Consider the following 18,400-nt stretch of genomic DNA (forward strand, 5'->3'; position numbering starts at 1 on the left):
TGTGTTGGTTGCAGGGGGTCTACTGAAGCCATTAAATTTTCTAATTGATTTCAGCTTGGCAATCTCTGATAATATGAAAATAGTAATTTTCAACATGACTGGCAATGATTGTTTTCATCAATGATTGATTCCAGATTGATATTAATTAATTTCTAGAGCTGTACACTTTTTCTAACACTATATATTGATTAAAGATATTATGTTTGGAAAGTAACTATAAGACATTACCCTCATTCTACAACCTACCACATACCTAATGAATACAAGGTAGTACAGTAAAATACATTTATATAAATCGAAAACGTTATCGATTATTAAGAGAGCATCTTGTTTGAGTATCCCCCGATTTTATTCGGCATTAGAAAAAGTATAATAAAGAAGTGTCTTTTATATTATGATATAAAACATAATTAATTTATGGGTTAAAAACATATAGTATCTTTTGATTAATCTGGTCGAATTAACCCTTTACTTAATCGAGTATACGGTTATGTTGAAGAATCTAAACATGAACTTACTATTCATAATAATCAATAAATTTGAGTTCACCCAAAAAGGTCTTTATTCTATAGGTAAGTAGATACTAGCTAGGTGTTTCTAATTTCATGCGACAAAATTCAGGAGGTGATTGCTCGTATGAAATTAAGATGAGTCTTTTCTGTTACAAAATTTTCTCAGCCTACCCACCCTATTAGTATAAGGTAAGAATAATATGCTACGAAAAACAAATTTAGGGTTAGAATTCTTATTCTACGCAACAAATTTCAAGACAAAATCAAGCAACGATTCAGTCACCTAAAATAAAGTCTTAGATGAAGATTAGCATTTTAAGGTTATAACGAAATGTCTTAGATTATTTTTATATAAAAAACGGATTTAAATGATAAGTATTAAGTAGACAATCACACTTTTGAGTTAGGAATATTCGAATAATTGACGCAATTGCTGATTGTCTCCAAAACGATTTCAAGATTTTCTACTGTTTGGCAGACTAAATAAATAATTGATGAATGTAAACGATAATTTGTATAGAAAAAATCGAAAAAAATAATAACATACATACACTATAATCTAGGTTTATATATGATATTACTCAACATTTATTTATTATGTGTATTTTTTTGATTTGACTTATTTTGCTCTATTTTTTGCACCATTGGCTTTTTTGGTTATTTTTATTTTAGAATATATGTTCAAAAAATAATATATTATTTGTTTCTTTACTGATATAACTCATTGATCTTTTAAATGATGAACGTTTAGCAAAGATGCAAGTTAGGAGTAACATTTCATTAAGGTTCCAGTTCCACAGTTCCAATGACCTCCAGAATATTTGCTGGCTTCGAGGAGGTTAGCTCTTCGGTCCTACTTTTAGTTTTTGCATTTCAAAGTGTCGAAAACATTTTTTGGAGCTATCCAGCATTGAAAGAGATAAAAAGAATTATAGTATATCTTTTAGTATTGTGATACGTGTTGGTAGACCAAAATGAACCTGTATAGGTGATAATTGATTTGACAGTAATCTTGATTCGGGGGATAAGGATGGTAATGATTCTAACAGTGCAACATGCTGTTCTAAGCGTAAATGGTAACCAATTCAACCAATGGTGTGCTCAGTATATTCATTCAATGTCTTTAAGTAATATTACGTAAAGATAAAAATAGAATAAAGAACGATTCTGGGCTTAAATAAGTTGAAAACGTTAGTTCGGTAATCACTTGTTCAACTCAATAGTAGTTTTTGATTACCTAATTTTGTATGTTGGTAGCACTGATATAAAGATACAAAAATCAAGATTTATAGCAATATCTATAATTGACAATTACCAATAAATATGGATGTTTTTATGAATTATTTTCATATTATCATTTGGTAAAACTCACCATTTTCAAATAATTTATAAGCGACGGATTTCGCCAAAACAGAAACGAATAAATAATTTCAATTTGTACATAAATAAGTGACTTGGTCAAGTTTTGCTGCATCTTTTGTTGCGGTAGCTTCAATAACAATCATTATTGACACTGAACACAATTAACTAATCGTATTAGTAAAATTTCGCATTTTTTTCTCTTTGGAAATTTTGTTACTTCTAATTATCTAACAAACGTCCATTCGTTTTATCTTCATTTCACTAGTAGCAACGGCTATCCATTCGTTTCTACCACTATCAAACCATGTCAATCCTAAGTTGTATCTCCCGTTTAAATTAGCATGTTGGCAATGAGAAAACCACCAACCTCCCTCGTAATTACTGGCGCAGTGGGTATTAGAAATATCTCGGTCGTTATCGATAGTTGAAAATTCCATGTTGTTTTGGTAATTCAAAGCGTCACTAGCGTTACCATGGTATTGGTCAATGTACAGTTTGAAACCTTGCGAATAATCGGATACTCTAAAATCTTTATAATTGGCTTGCCAATAATGATTATAGATATCCTTCATATTGATCTGAAGTTGAGTACAGTTCATCTTCGTTAGATAATGAAGATTCCTGTTGCCTAACCAATGTTCACCTAAAAACAAAAATATAATCATCATTTATTTTAATAATCTAAGTTAAAAGGATTGATGCAGTTCTACTCATATCGAATTTGCCAACAAACAAAAATGTTGGTTCAAAAAATTCGCAGAATGAATTCCAACCAGTATGTCTCAAACCATCATGTTCTGATACAATCGACACGTTTCGGTTTATCAGTCTGCTTTAACCCTCAATAACTGACGTGTCATTTTGTTGCACTACCACTGACGTACGTATGCATCATGTGTGACTTTGATGATTACTGCAATCTATTTATTTCGATACATTGGAATAATATAGGAATTGTCAGAAAACAGTAATAATAATCATAGGAAAACATTTATTAATCAATAATAGTAGAGAATTAATCAAAACCACATAAACATTTCTCTTTTTTTATTGTTTTTATTAATTACTAAGTACGGTTTTAATTTGGTGGAGAATTACCAGAGGTCACAATATGAGGCACTTTTTGTCAACAATTGTTACAGGTCGGCTTGGAGCACTGCGAAAATTCGCTGCTTGGTTGACAAATTTTATTATCTTGGCAGTTGCCTGAGATACGGCCAATGAAACGAGAGCTCATATGAAAGTTACGGCGTTTTGTTTTTCACAGGGTTTTTGATGAATATTAGACGAATTGAATTCCAGAATTATACTTTGATACACTGATCACACTCTACCATTACAACAGCACTCACAATTACACTATTTTATGAGCTCGTTAACCAAGGTAAACAGTTTGCTTGTGAGCCTTTATTAACATTCGTGGTCTCCATCGTGCGGATTATCTTTTGATGTCCAGTTTGACAGTATCAAATAGTATGAGATATTACCATATTCAACTATTCGTTTAATAATTTCACGTTAATCTTGCTACACCATATTTCTTAAACATTCCATCAGTGATATCGGTTGTGGGTGTATCACCTCTATGTGCGTGTGAACACTGTACAACATTTAAACTCACTAAACTACTTTTCCTCTATGTCATATAATAATTCAGATTACCCCAATTTGGGAATTTGCGTTGGAAACAACTCTTTTGAACGCATGTATTTAATGACTGCGCCTTGCTCGATACGATTCATTTTTGAATGTGGTTTTACAAATTCGCGCTTCTACTGATGGCAGGCACAGACCAGTCCCTGAAACGGGTCTTGATAAATGAATATCGGGGCTTTAACGATTCATAATATTTAATATATTAAACATACAGTTATTAATAGTTATAAATGATATATCAAACGAAAGAGCTCAATCTCAAACATTTTGTTCATTTCTACTGCAATCTGCTAGACAGTGGTAATAGCAAAAATGACGAGTGGTGAAGGCTGAAGTTAACAGCTGTCTTTGTAAAGGTAAAAGCACGAGGTAACCAAGAGGTAGTTAAAAAACTGCTGAAAGAGTGCGAGATTAGTCTACTCGTAGCCCCAAGAAATCAGATCAGCAGGCTAGTCATGAATTATGTGTCGATTGAGATGGTTAAGAAAACGCTTACAACTATATCCTAACCGTACTGTTGTAACAAACACTAAAGCCTATGGACTACGGATTACGTGCCAACTTCGCTATAGAAATGTTGCATGTTGATAAAGATTTTATCGGTCATGCTGTCTTCAGTGTTTAATTGACCTCTTAAATTAGTGGACATGTTAACACTCATAATAAAACATCTGTGACTCAGAAATTTTCCACCGCTTAGTACAAGTATATCAGGACTCTCTTAAAATGAATGTTTTCTGTGCCGTATACCGGTGGAGACTTTATAGGCCTCTTTTTTGGCGAAGCAACTCGTAACTGCTACTTCTTACCTTGATACACTAGAGAAATCTTCAATTGGAAAAACATGAACCACAGAACTTGTCACAAATCATGCTCACATTGACCACTTATAAGTTCAGAGGAAAAAATATTTGAGTTGCTGTTTTATTTTAAATTATAACTGTAATTTTAATGTATTAAATATTATAAAGCGTTAAGCCCCGATAATCAATCCTAAACACCAGGTATAATGGGTTACAATGTGAAGTAAAGATAAATAATTGTTCTGATTCATGAATCGACCAAGATCGGAGAAAAGAGATCAGTCCTTGTATAATAAGTATGTAATTAATAGACTAACCTGTTGCGGATCCAAAACCGTTTGAATATTCATTCCAGTTTCTATTGAAGTCAATCGAACCGTCATACCGTTTTTGAATAGTCGTCCATCCGTCTTCGCAATGTGCTAAAATAGGTTCGGACTCTCCAGGTGAAATAAGATAGATACCTGGTGGACCGTCGACACTACCGCAATCTTTGGGAAGTTTATTGACGATGCTTTTATATTCACTTTCGAAAGATTTCAATTCTTGGACCAAGTGAATGGTCGCCTTTGTTGCGTTAACGTTAGCTGAACTTGATTCTTCCTAAAATATTTATTAACAATGTATCAATTACAAACAGCGAAGTTTTGTAGTAGTTCATATAAAGGAACGTCTTCGTTATTATAAAATTTTCCAATACGTATATTGGTATAATGAATAAAAAGTCTGAACAAAATAGTGAATGTCTAGTCAATATATGCCAGTTTTGCAATGGGTTATCGGCCAATCAAGATAACCTAACCTAAGCTGAAATAAACCTAATCTAATCGAAGCTAAAGTAAACCTAACCTAATCTACTTAACAACTTTAAGAGACAATTTGAATTTGAATAAAATTTGAATGGATAAAAACATGAACCACATTTATTTTTGTCTTTTTTTATCACGCATCCACTTCAACCAAGCCGCTATCTCCCAAGAATTGCCCCTGTCCCCCAAAATAAAACCTCTCGTTGATTTTAACAGATATGCTCTTGAAGATCGTGAAAAAATAGTGAGTATTGTTATCTAAACAAATCTCCAGAAAACAAAAAAAAAATTAAGTTACGTTACAACTCAGATTAGCTTTGTGAAAATATGAGTCATCTATCCATTTGAAATTTTAATTCACATACTTTTTCAATAAAAAATAACTTATATTGTGAACTTTGAGTAATAATTTGATCACAATAATATTTTTCTGTGATCAAATTCCACATTTTAAAATGAATTTTTTCAAAAAAGTTTTAAATCACATTTTATTTATATGTCGTTTATCCAACAATAATTTCAGAATGCAGTGGCACCAAATATTCACGTTCACATTTGATTGAGCTGATTTACAATATTAATGTGTTTAGAAACTCACCTTGAGAATATAATCATGCAGCTTAGAAGTTTGTACGGTATTTGATTTAATTAAATTGTTGACAAGTTCTTCGATTTTCTTGAGCTGTTCGTGGTCGCCGGCGGTCTTATCTTGCATGTTTGAAACAGAAAATCCTATGGCTTTCATTGAGTCGATCATATTTTTTTGGTCTTCTCTATATAGAGATATCGAAGAAGAACTTTCTGTTATCTGAACTTCCAACTTAGAAATTTCTTTTCTAAATTCTGGTAGGGTTTTGTCTACTTTGTTTTCGATGGTTTCGACGTTTTCCAGAAGTTCCAACATTGATAAATGTAATTTATCGAAATTTGCAAGTTGTTGAGTTAAATTTGTGATAGAATTTGTGTTGGATATTTGAGCTTCTGTCAAATTATTTATTTTTTCTGATAATATTTTATACTTTGTATTTTTTTCTTTATCTGATTGAATCGATTTGACGTTTTCTTTCCATTTCAATGTTTTTTGTAAAGATTTTAGCTCTTCGTCCATTTGCATGATTTGCGATTTCAATGAATAATTTTCTTTGTGTAAAGTTTTAGTACTTTTTTCTAGTCGAATTATGTGTTGTTTCATTATTCTTTGGTGTCTGGCTGGGTGGGAAGATATTTCACTCTCTAGAGAAGGGGACTTTTCGTTCAGAATTTTCCAGTTCTGATTCCACTCGGTTTCCACTGTTTTCAACTGGAATAGAAACATCAAATCAGAATAGAAAACTAATTAATTATCGATTACAATAAGTAATGATTTGTTGATATACGAATCGTGTCATAGTCAAGTTGACTTCACTAAGATGTTTGTGAATTCATTTCAAAACAAAATGAAATTTTTTCAGCGGATCCTACAATGCCAGAAACTTATAGATAAATCTATTTGCCGAGATACAGATGTATTATTTGGATTTATCGATATGGAGAATGCTTTTGGCCAAGAACCGATGGCAAAAATATGAGAAAGTTTGAAAAGAAGAGAAATAGATGTTTATTTACGAAATGCAATCATGAGTCTATATAAACGAAATGTCAACCATGTAATTAGTAAAAACCTAAATTAGATTCATTTCTAACTACAGATGGAGTAAGACTAAAAAGGCGGGGCTATTCCTTTCATAGGAGAACAACAACCTTTCATAGGTTACCCATGGTCATAAAGAAGTGGGAAAACGAGAAGAATCAGACTATGTGATAAGACTCCAGGTCTGAAACAATCGAAAATATTTCTTTCCTATTCCACCAACTGGTCTGAAAAGGACCTTTCATTAAACAAAGACGAGCTAAGAAGAGTTGATGGTATGCTTACTGGACACTGTTCGGTGAACTACCATCTGAATAGCATCGGAGAAGCTTCCAACATATCTTGTCGCTTCTGTAAGGAATCAAAAGAAACCGCCGAACACCTCCTTTGTTAGTACCATACAATCCACAAACAAAGACTATGGTACTTATATTCAAGCTTTTTAAAGCCAGAAGAGGTAATGCGCATAGCAATCAGACAGGTAGCTAACTTTGCAAAGCCGTTGTTGTCTGACTGGTGACCAGTCAGGGGTACACAATAGGTCAGTAGATCAAAGAGTTAGTGAGGTAATTCACGACTTTAGGTCCTAGCTCATCTCATCCAATCTAAGACAAACAAAGTAGTGGCTTGAGTCTATCGCTTTGAATATATTTATAGATGATATATGTGCTCAACCAATTCAAAGAAAATGTGCGTTGGATATAAAAACCTCCAAGCATTGAAAATATCTGAGGAAGTATGTGCCGATTATATACCATTTTACAGCTGAAAATGCACTAAAGCCTTCCGGTATGAGAATAATTGTGAAGAAGATAAAAAACAATAAATATATAAATAGCAAAACAGAGGATTGAAACAGTGAAACATTTCAAAACCTTGGAGAAGAAATAGAAAATGGGGACAATGAAGCTGTAGAGATTACTCAAAGAATCAAAAACGCTACATACATGTTATATCATAAACAACTGCTTAATCAATAGAAGAGAGTTTTCAAGAAACATGAGCTAAACGTTTATAAAGGCATTTATCGACCAATATTGATTTATTGCTGTGAAACCCTAATAGACAAAAAAGTGTATAGGAAGCTGCAAGGATGAAATATCTTAGGCGCGGGCGAGGTATTACAAAAAATGATGATTACTTACATCAAATAATTGATCGAAATTGAGGTATTACAAATTTTCTACGAAATATTAAATCTATCTGATTAAAAAAAAAACGATATTCAAACTGACAATAGACATAAATATTGATTTGAAATTGAAATCCGGTTAGGTGGGTGTATAACGTTAAATTTTTTCTAAAATTATTTTTTATAAAATCTTAAAGATATACTCAAATTACCTTAAGGTTATTTAAATCAGGCTTTTTTGTAGTATTTTCTGTTGTAAATATTTTATAATCAATAAAATGGCCTTCATAGAAAATGTGTTCAGCAAGTGAACATCTGACAGGGTATAGATGTAGATATACCGCCGAAAACTTCCTTTGTGAGTGTAAGGCTGTCATATACAATTGTGTCTAAATTATTTGTCTGATTCATTTTAGAAATTTGTAATGACCTTCACTGTTTTCTACTTTCAAATAAGAAGACTTATTATTATTTATTACAATGTGGGTCTCCAGCCAGTCAGTTACTTAATTACTTATACGCATAAAATTTTAGTTTCTTTTTTTTTGTGAAGAATGTACCAAATTGAACGGATATGCAGGTATGCGGGTTGTGTGGTATTTAAAAATCGTTTGACTATTGGTCGAGAATGGCAGGTGAACCACGGCCGGTACTTTTGCTGGACGATGATGTTTAACGGACACAAGAGGAACACCATCGAACCAACTCACGACACACCTGCCTTACCCGCAAATATTCAGGTCCGGTTTCAACTTTTATTCGTTCAGACTAATTTTGTAATTTCTTTATTAACGACGATTAGTTTTGGATCACAAGAGAGTCAATTTTCAAGTAGAAACTTTACGATTATTGCCGCGTAAAAAATATCGTGTTTTTTATATACAGTAAATTGTTGACGCTTGAAGCGACTGCATTATATTAGAAGAGTGAGCGATATAATAAACAGCAACCTCAATAAATGAGATTTGGAATGTAAGTAACGCTAGTCGTAAGAAATTCTATTAATCCAAATTTATTTATTGAAAATAAGCTCCTACGAAATAATACAATATACAATTCACGAATTTCAATCACTACTCTATCATATCTTCCACATTCTACAGTTTAGAAGACTGTTGTACCGCTGGAGTTTTTGATATTATTGTGTACTTTTGATTGGTTAACTTTGGCATTCAAGATTATTTTTTTAGATCTTTAGATCATTATTTTTTTATCTCGCAACTCGCAACATGTTGATAATTTAGGATTAATTTGAAATTAATTCGATTTACCGGACTAATTGTTGTCGTTAAGGGATTCGGATAATTGAGAATTTGGGTAATCGAATGTATGAAATATATGAATGTAGGAAAAAAAGTTTATCCGCGACTGTTGTATAATGTACCCATTATACATCTGCCTGTTCCACCTTAATAATACCCATTAATCACGGCAGTGATTAATGAATTCATTAATCACTGCTGTCATATGCTTTCTTAATCTAGCTATCTCATATTGTTTTGTTACAAAAAATCGGTTTTTATAATTTTATCATGGAAAACACTATCAAGTATTTTCAATTTAGTTCTGTACACATAGAAAAAATTGTAAAGTTAATTTTCCTAGATCAGATTCGAAACCGGGGACTACGTTTTAAAAGCATGGAACATTAACATTGAGCTGTCAGCGATATGAATTTGTTTGACATATATCTGTTCCTCAACGTACCATGGTTTGTGATACAATTCATGAATTGAAATAGTTTTTGAAATAAAATAAATGTGACTCAAAACGGTCAAAGTTATTGTTTGTTAAGATTTCTCAGTGTTTGAATATTTTTTGGAAAATTATGTTTAAAAACCAACTAATAATGGGTATAGAAAATGAAAGTGACTTTTCTTTAGCACCACCAGAACAGCTGCTTAAGTTGCGTAATCAAATTTTTTGCCGGAAAAATCAAGGAAAGTATAATATAATTTGGCATATGAACTTTGAGCTGGCAACAGGCATTATTAATAACTATAAATAAATACCATCATATTGTAAGACTAGATACCCAGTTTAAAAGAACAATAATATATTGTATGGAATGTTTCTTCTATAAAACAAAAAAAAACTTTAACAAAAATATTTAGTAGTCGTAGATAAAGTATAGTATTCTACTCGCGTAAAATGAGTTATTATTCACTAGGTGATTTATGTAAACATGTAGTACATGCACAATGTTGTGTATTTATAAAAAATAACAAATACATATCGACGAAAATCAATGTTTATTAAGAAATTATTATCCAACATACGAGGTATGCACTTATTTATGTAGATACATACATATTTTCTTAGATTAAATGTAATTGTATATAAGTAGAGCAACTGAATGAAAATTAGATCCAGACAAGAAACTTTCTAGTTGCGATAATAAGAAAACTTTAGAATGGTACATATGAAAAGAGCTATTTCAATTTCAATATTACTAGGCCTTTCTGAGTAGAAAATGTTATAGAATGAAAATAAATTCATAACATTCTTCGTAAATTTATCTTTATTTCATTTTTCCTTGAAATTTCTTGCTGCAACTAAGTAGACATTTTTTGTGTCCTTAATAAATAGTAGATATAATATTAGATACAATTTAAAAATTCCAGATTTTGTCTCCTCCAAAATGTTTGAAGATATGAAAAGTAAATTTATCAAACCAAATAATAGCAACTTCCAACGAAAAATTATCAATACCGTTGCAGACAAATATGGTATTTATCCTCGCTACTGGCCGAACTTTGTTTCGTTAGTAAAATTACAAAAAGAAACAATTTTAAAGAATTCCAGTTATTAGCTCGAAGCACTATAAAGTTATGCAATAACAGCTCCGGGGCACAGAGGTTCTTTGTGTGATGTAAAATTTTATTGTTCAAATATTACAGAAACAAAAATATTGAAATGAAAAGAAAAATTCATGAAAATTTCGAACGATCTCCAGTAGTATACATCTAAGACAATGAATAATTCACTCAACAAAACATTTTTGACACATTTTGGTGACGGGAATACTCATTTTTGTCTTCTATCGAATCCGAATTGATAAATTCAGTAAGAACGTCGGTAGAAGACTAAAAGAGCTTGAGTGTTAATCATTTTTCACTTAAAAATAAAATAGTTTGCCTTTTATAGCGTCCCCCAACGGTATATTATATAGCAAAATATACGTTTTTTGCCTTGTTTTTTCCAGTATATGGTCGGTGAATCAGTCAATATAAAAAATATATTCAACAGTATTTCGAGTACATTTCTGTATAGGATTCAGAATATTCCTGAACACATATCGATAATCGATTAGGAAAATAGCAATGACCACTAATGGCTCATGGCTCTGAGAACAGCAGCCACTTTCTCCTTTAAGATGTTTTCTCGAATAGTCCGGAGCCAGTTAATCAATATGCAAAGATTCCTATATACTTTTGATTGAGTATCTTGCCCAATGCTTATCGTCTCTAAGTGCCGTGAGGTCCAGTGGCCAGAAATTAACTTGATGATCAGCTTTAAGTGATTTTTCCCGAAACCATTGGATACTGGAATTATGGAGACCGGTAACTTACTTGTGACAGTACTTTTCGCTACTACTCCTCTATCCCTTCATTTCCCGGAACACTAGGAAGTTCACACAAGTTGACCTAATTTTTCATCAATGTCTTTTAAATCGCTCGATACAACTTGTACCATCAAATTTGAAAATGATTTTTCACAGCCGGACATCTACGACCTAAATTTAATATAAGCGATAATCCCTTAATAAGACTTTATTTCATGACCTATAGGATATTGGGTTGGTGTGGGAGACTTTTTAGGTGACTACTAAACATGTCTCTTATTTTCTATCACTCTAGCTATGTTCAAACGTGCATTGTTCTGCATTAGTAAATAATTGGGCCAATAAAAGGGGAAACTGGTACAACATGTTCATGTGCCCTTGTAAACAAATTCCTCCGCAAACCTTAACTAAAAGTTACTTATAGTAACTTGTAGGGAAAGTATCTTTCATTTTTCTATCGGCATATACGAATACGTCTATCATAATTGCACAGACAAAATCTAGACTAGTATGGGAAATCCCTACCTACTTTGGTAAGGGTGAGTTTAACCAAATTCCGTAAAAAAATGTTTTCTGTAAAGATAAAAATAAAAAACCAAAAACTTGGTTGTTTCAATTTATCACATTTATCAATTTATTATTCAATTTATAATTTTGAAGTCATGTGGAAAAACTTTTTCTTTCCATTTTTATTATATTCCCCACCTTTTTCAATAATTTTTATCCTACTATTATTTTTTTTTTGGTTTCAAAAATTATCATAATATTGTTCGATTCTAATTTCATCTACAATATATATTTATTGATATTACCTGATTTTTAAGTTTTCCACACATCTCAGCAGTATTTCTGGACTTTTCTCTCGACATATCTAGTTCTTCTTTAAGCATCTGTAGTTCAGCTTCGTATTTTGCGTTTCTAATTCTAGCCGTTTCTAGCTCTGCGTTTAAATTTGACATATCGCTTTGAAGTAACGTCAGTTTGGTTTCAGCTCTTTCATGATTTTCCAATATTTTGGAGGAATTTAACGATTCTTGGATTTCTGATACTTCCGTCTTCAGCTGCTCAACTGAGTTATATAGCCATTTTATTGTCAGTATATCGTTTTTCTCCAATTTTTCCGAACCACCTGCATTTTGTTGGAAAGTTGATCTGAAAATAGGAGTTATTCAGTTTTAACCAGAATAATAACACACAAAATAATATTTTGAGGAATAATTCATGTGGAAATTCTAAAAAGATACTGCGCTCACCACTATTTACTATCAAATAATGAATTTTCCAAAAATGCAGAAGAATACGTTTAAATGAAGATATGTTGACTAAACATCCTTATTTCTTAATCAAATTAGTTTAGATGTAAATACTAAAATGGCTTTTTAACGTTGTATATCAACTATATTTTCATATTTGATATTGTAACGTTTTTCGTATTTATTTACACTCTTTCTATTCGTGAGGTGAATTAATAAACACTATCTCTTACGTTCTTAATTTATTTATACTATTTATACTTTATTTATATATACTATTCATTTAAAACCAAACTTACTGCGCTACATAAACTTATTTATATACCACAAATAGAATTCTACAAAGTTCTAGAACAAAAAGAAACACAAGAAATAAATAAATAGACTTTCCTAGAAATTATGTAAGAGATATAATAATAAAGTAATAAACCGACTTCTATAATAAAAAGTCCATTAAAGGCGCGTCCGTCATTTATAAAAAACAGATTAAAGACGCCGCGCGAATTCGCCGAATTTTAAAATTCCTTTGTAGCTGGACAGGGCCGACCTAAGTACCTATTTCGAGAGCTTGTTCGTAACAATATTAAATAGCTGTTCCTAGTTAGCATTAATGTTGTTGCCAAAAAATCGCTTTACAATACTTAAGAATGAGTTCCAAGGTTACTCTTGCATGGTAAGCAGCTAATTTCTAATTTCTCATTTAACTCAATTAATTGGGGCATGATTTGTCTTGGATATTTATTCCTTCACCCTCTTCCAAGTTAAATGTAAAGCGGAAGCAAATAATGTTTTTTTTGTCAACAAGATACAGATATTGAACATTTTGAGATTCAAGTTGAAATTCGGAATATGTGCACATCTTCCCTTGGTAAAATTGGTTGAAATTATGTAAGAGGATGCGCATATTTTTCTTCCGTTGTCACTGAATTACCTAGTAACTGGTCTAATGTATTATTATGTAATAACACAGCTTCTAAACTAGATGAACAAGCGCTATTCACAAGAATACTTGATATCGAGTTGCTGCATTAAGCCACTGATATCAATACCGGCACATAATTTTTCATATTGTAAATTGTCGAAAAAAACTGTTAGATATTAACTGGTTTAATTATTCTAGTTTTTAAAACAATCATTTCATTCGTAGATCTGTTTTTAAAATTTTTGGATTCGTATAGAGATTGGCTTCAAATTGAATTTTTCTTTGTATCACCGTAAGCGACGTCATGATTATCGGAAAACTTCGAAATAGTGTATACACGTGAGAAAAGTATATTATCCAAGGCCTTGAATTTGAAAAAAAAAACAGATCGGTGATAAACAAGGATATGTGTTTCGCTTGTTATTCAGTAGTTTTATTTGGATGACTTGATACAGAAAGAAAGAAAAATGCGTTTTCCTCTAACCTTGAAGTTTCACTTGCAAGAGAGATATTTTCATCGGGCAACAATTATATGAAGTCATTGGCAAAGGTAGAGGTAGCTGAAAAAGTGTGTAAACTTAAATCTTTATCATATTATCAAAAATGTCCTAAGGTACTTTTAGTTTTTCGTTTTTTCACGTGGTTATAAAAAATTAAATTTAACGATTATTTGTTTCTTAGGCCCCAATTTTAAAAGTTCAATGGCGTTTACTGACAAATTTCGGTTTAAACATTACCGGGGGTCAGGGGATAGTTTAAACTTCATTTTAATATAAACGGAGGATCCGAACCTAACTTATTTAAATTATCCAAATTTTTACGATATTATAGATCAAGATTTGTACTTAATATTTGACGAACTAAACGATCATAATGAAGAATTTATCAATATTGTCGACGCGCCGAAAAAACAAAAAGTTATTTGTTCTAGAGCAAATCTTCAAATTGTCCCATTTATTATTTGAATTTGTTGTGGTTTTACCGAAAACAGGACAGTTTTTGTTGAACACTCCTTCCAACCTTTTTCTTTCTCTTTCCAAGTTACCGCATCACTTTTTTTGGTTCCTACTGTTCCTTTCTATTTCTTCACAAGGTTCTACTTCATTTCCATCGAAATTGCTAGATATATTTAGATCTTTTTTGTTTATACAATTTTTTAAGCAATTCAATTTTAAAACAAATATCTGAAAAATTTTGGTTATATTTCTGCGTGAGTGGCAACTGACAGAAAAATGTCGATTTACCTGTGACCTGTAAAAAACTTTGGTTTAATCTGTAAAATTGCCCTTAAAGAACGAAATACAGAGAATTGCTAGTGATAATTTTTTTAAGGATTATTGCTTGTCAAGGAGACAAGAGAAGTAATATAAAAGTAAAATAAAAGGAATATAATGAAATGAAAGTAAGTATAGCTACAGCACGGCTCTAGAAAACTACCCCATATATTATTTCAAGCAGAAATCAATGAAATTGATAAATGTGTTCAATTGAATCTAGAGAGGAAGTCCGATAAAAAAGCAGCCATTGACTATAAGCTTGTCTAGGAAAATTGAACTAGGTAAGAAAAATAAAATTATTCTACAATGGATACCGAGACTTTTGTGGTATCAGCTACACAATAATGGAAAAAACACTGGAAAAGAAGATAGATAGGAGCAAAACCAATCATTGGAACAAGATACAGAGGCTGAGATAGACAAAGACTCTTCTGGGTAACTATAACCAGAGTAGATCTGCTGAATATGTCAACCTAAGTAACTAACAGGAGTTCTATCGGAGCACTGTCGCCTCATCAAACACCAGAAGACCTAGCAGATAATGCGGCGTGCAGATTTTGTTGCACAGAGGACAAAACCTCTATCCACATTCTCCGAATGGAACTCCAGAACACTGGATCCATGGCCTTTAAAGTTATCCCACATCCGTCTAGGATGTGGAATTAATGGATCAGCTATAAACACTGGGTTCTCCACTATCGCAGCAAGAAAGAGGGACATGTAATGAAACATTTTGTATGTGGGCGAGGAGAAATATTTCATTCAAAGGATTAGGGTAAACCTATTATGTGATAAGTTAGTTAGTGTATGGACATTTTGAATAAGATTATCCACCTGCATTATTATCTCTTAGGGACAATAACTACCGAATTAATTATTGTGAGATAAGAAGAGGTGATCAGAAATACCAGAAAAATAAATTTCGAGTTTAGTCACATAACATAATAAAGTTTAAAGTATTGCACATTAACGACCTGCCCTCTCATTAGATAGATATAAGTTTAATATCTTTTTCATTGTGAAATAATTATTTTTTAAGGCACCTGTTGATTGTTTTGAGCTAGAGATTATGTAAAATTGAATATAACGCTTCTCATAAGGAATTTCTCGAGGTATTTTGGTGATTAATTTAATGTTATTATTCGTATTAATCTTAATTTATTATTATGTGATTCAGAATTAAGTCACTTCTGAAGCTCTTACCTTAGTTTTTTAATTTGATTTCTCATTTCTACAATTTCTGGCATTTCAAAAATAGCTTTTTTCATGTGCTCTTCTATAATTTTCACATCTTCTTTCCTTTTATCCAATAGTATTGACACTTGTTTACTTAACACACGAAAATCTTCTTCTAAGTCACAAAAAACGCACTCAAAACCAAATAAAAACACTATAGTCAGTACACACAATGATATTCCAGTACTAGTTTTCATTTTAAATATCTAGTTCGTAGAAGAAAATCCAAACACATAAAAGTGACAGTTCGTTTTGAAATTGTGCAGTATTCGAAAGTCGGTTTTCAGCGTGGCATGTGGTACTATTTACGAGAGATAATGTGGTATAAAATGGGGTGGTAGGTACTTTTATAGAATTTGGTCGAGTGATGGGCATGCGTTGCTTAGGACAGGTGTGCGGGTTCTCGTTTTTATGCATGAACAGTGTTGAATTCGGAAGGAATTTCAGTCCTGTATTTTAAATTGAAATAGAAAATTTCTTGAAATACTCCGTATATTTTTTCGGAAGCAGTGACATGAATATAACAAAAAAAAGTTATTTTAATAATTTAATTTAATTATTAATGAACCGATAAATCTTTTTGCATAATATTTCATTTTACTTTGAATGAAATTGGTTGAAGGATATCTCCTTAATTATAACAACTACAAGTCGCTTTTGAATCACGAATTTGTAGTTACTAATAGTTTTGGTGTCCTTACTAAACAGATTTAGCATCATGCTGTTTCTAGTACTTTTGGAAAATAAACAAAAATTGTCCATACAGTGTTGTCATACCGGTAAAATCAATTGTTTTGACAATCTGTTTGTTCTTCATTAATTACTTGTGTAGTTATCAAAGAGGGAAGCTGATTTGACATTCTACACCTTAAAATTGTTTTGAAAAATATTGGTGTGATTGAAAACCTCATTAAAATCATTAAGAAGCTCCATAAGGATAACTTTTTAATTGCAAAAGTGGGAATCAAAGGTTTAAGATATAATGAAATTTATCACCAATTCCATTTAATATATATTTGGATGTAGCCCTTCAGAACTGAAGGCATGTGTTTGGGTATTTCTTTAAGTGAGTGATACTTGTGTCATGCAACTTATGCCAAACAAGCTATATGAAACATACTGCAAATGAGAATTAGAGATAAGCTACGGATTCAAAATACACAAAAAGTAATTAATGGAGTGGATTTATTTTCACTCAAAGTTATTAACCCTTATATCTGGCGTTTTCCCTCACTGGAGAGAAAAAACTTGTTTATATGTATAATATTATCTTCGTTATAAAGGAAGGAAAATACAGGATGTTCCGGAGCTTGATGCAAAAAATTCAGAAGTGAGAAGATGATATGAAACTAATGCTGTGATCATTTAGGTAGGCATTTAAAGGTGCGAAATAAGAAATTATATTTAAGTATATTTTTTAAATTATAAATTTGAACATTTTTAATGGCTGATAACGTATGTCCATATAGTGTGTTTCACTATCTGAACCATCCGTAATTTTTACAGGTACAACCTGTACAATCTAATGATAGGAAAAATGAATTTTCCAATAGAATTTTTTAATAGAAAGCTACTCTTTGTTTAACTTGATGAAATTGATGGTTTAGGAGATATGTAGAAATTTACATCGATGTACATTCAAAAGAAACCGTTCGCCATAAAGAGACATTCTGAAAAAAATTACCACAAATTGTAATTATTTATTGAGAATACTTTCAAGAGCTATTGGAATACAATCAAACGTTTCTAATTGAACTGTATACTGTCGAATATCATGTTACTTACATAAGGAAAAAATTGAAACACCCTGTCATAATTCATCACACGCTAATTTATGGAAACTTAAAACTAAGGTAGAGATTGGTGATTTAATACTTATATATCTTCATTTAAATATGTTGCATATATTAGATAATATCATGATTATTTAAAAACGTTTGTTTTTATTTTAATTTTTTCTATTTTAGTAATTTACGTTTGATACCTTGTTTAAGCCAAGTAAAAAAAAATAGTTTTAGTATTTAGAATAACGTCATTCAAAAGAAACTCACTGGAACATAATGTATAAATATTTTATGTTTGAATAAACGAAAACATCTTAAATATTTATTATTGTATTATTAACTCGTTATAATATTATTGCTAATTTTTGTCCCTTGGTCACTTTTGTCCCTTTCTTAGTTACTTATTAAAATATCTATTCGTTAAGAAATTATCTTATTGTAATTGATTTTGTTGATAAT

General features: G+C 31.4%; 2 protein-coding genes across 4 annotated transcripts in view; one reads left to right on the forward strand and one right to left on the reverse strand.

Annotated features, from left to right (window-relative positions):
- Positions 1–18,400, forward strand: part of LOC130893138 (UDP-sugar transporter UST74c) — a 71,280-nt gene that overhangs the window by 15,114 nt on the left and 37,766 nt on the right. The window lies entirely within an intron of this gene.
- LOC130893246 (protein scabrous) lies at positions 589–16,354 on the reverse strand. The gene is made up of 5 exons (XM_057799183.1): positions 16,125–16,354; positions 12,282–12,621; positions 5,741–6,442; positions 4,651–4,936; positions 589–2,517 (listed from the first exon to the last, which is right to left on the reverse strand). Exons 1-5 carry the CDS (start codon positions 16,352–16,354, stop codon positions 2,102–2,104), a joined length of 1,974 nt encoding a protein of 657 aa, XP_057655166.1. The 3' UTR covers positions 589–2,101.

This window comes from Diorhabda carinulata, chromosome 4 (genome assembly GCF_026250575.1).
Source record: "Diorhabda carinulata isolate Delta chromosome 4, icDioCari1.1, whole genome shotgun sequence".
Classification (NCBI taxonomy): domain Eukaryota; kingdom Metazoa; phylum Arthropoda; class Insecta; order Coleoptera; family Chrysomelidae; genus Diorhabda; species Diorhabda carinulata.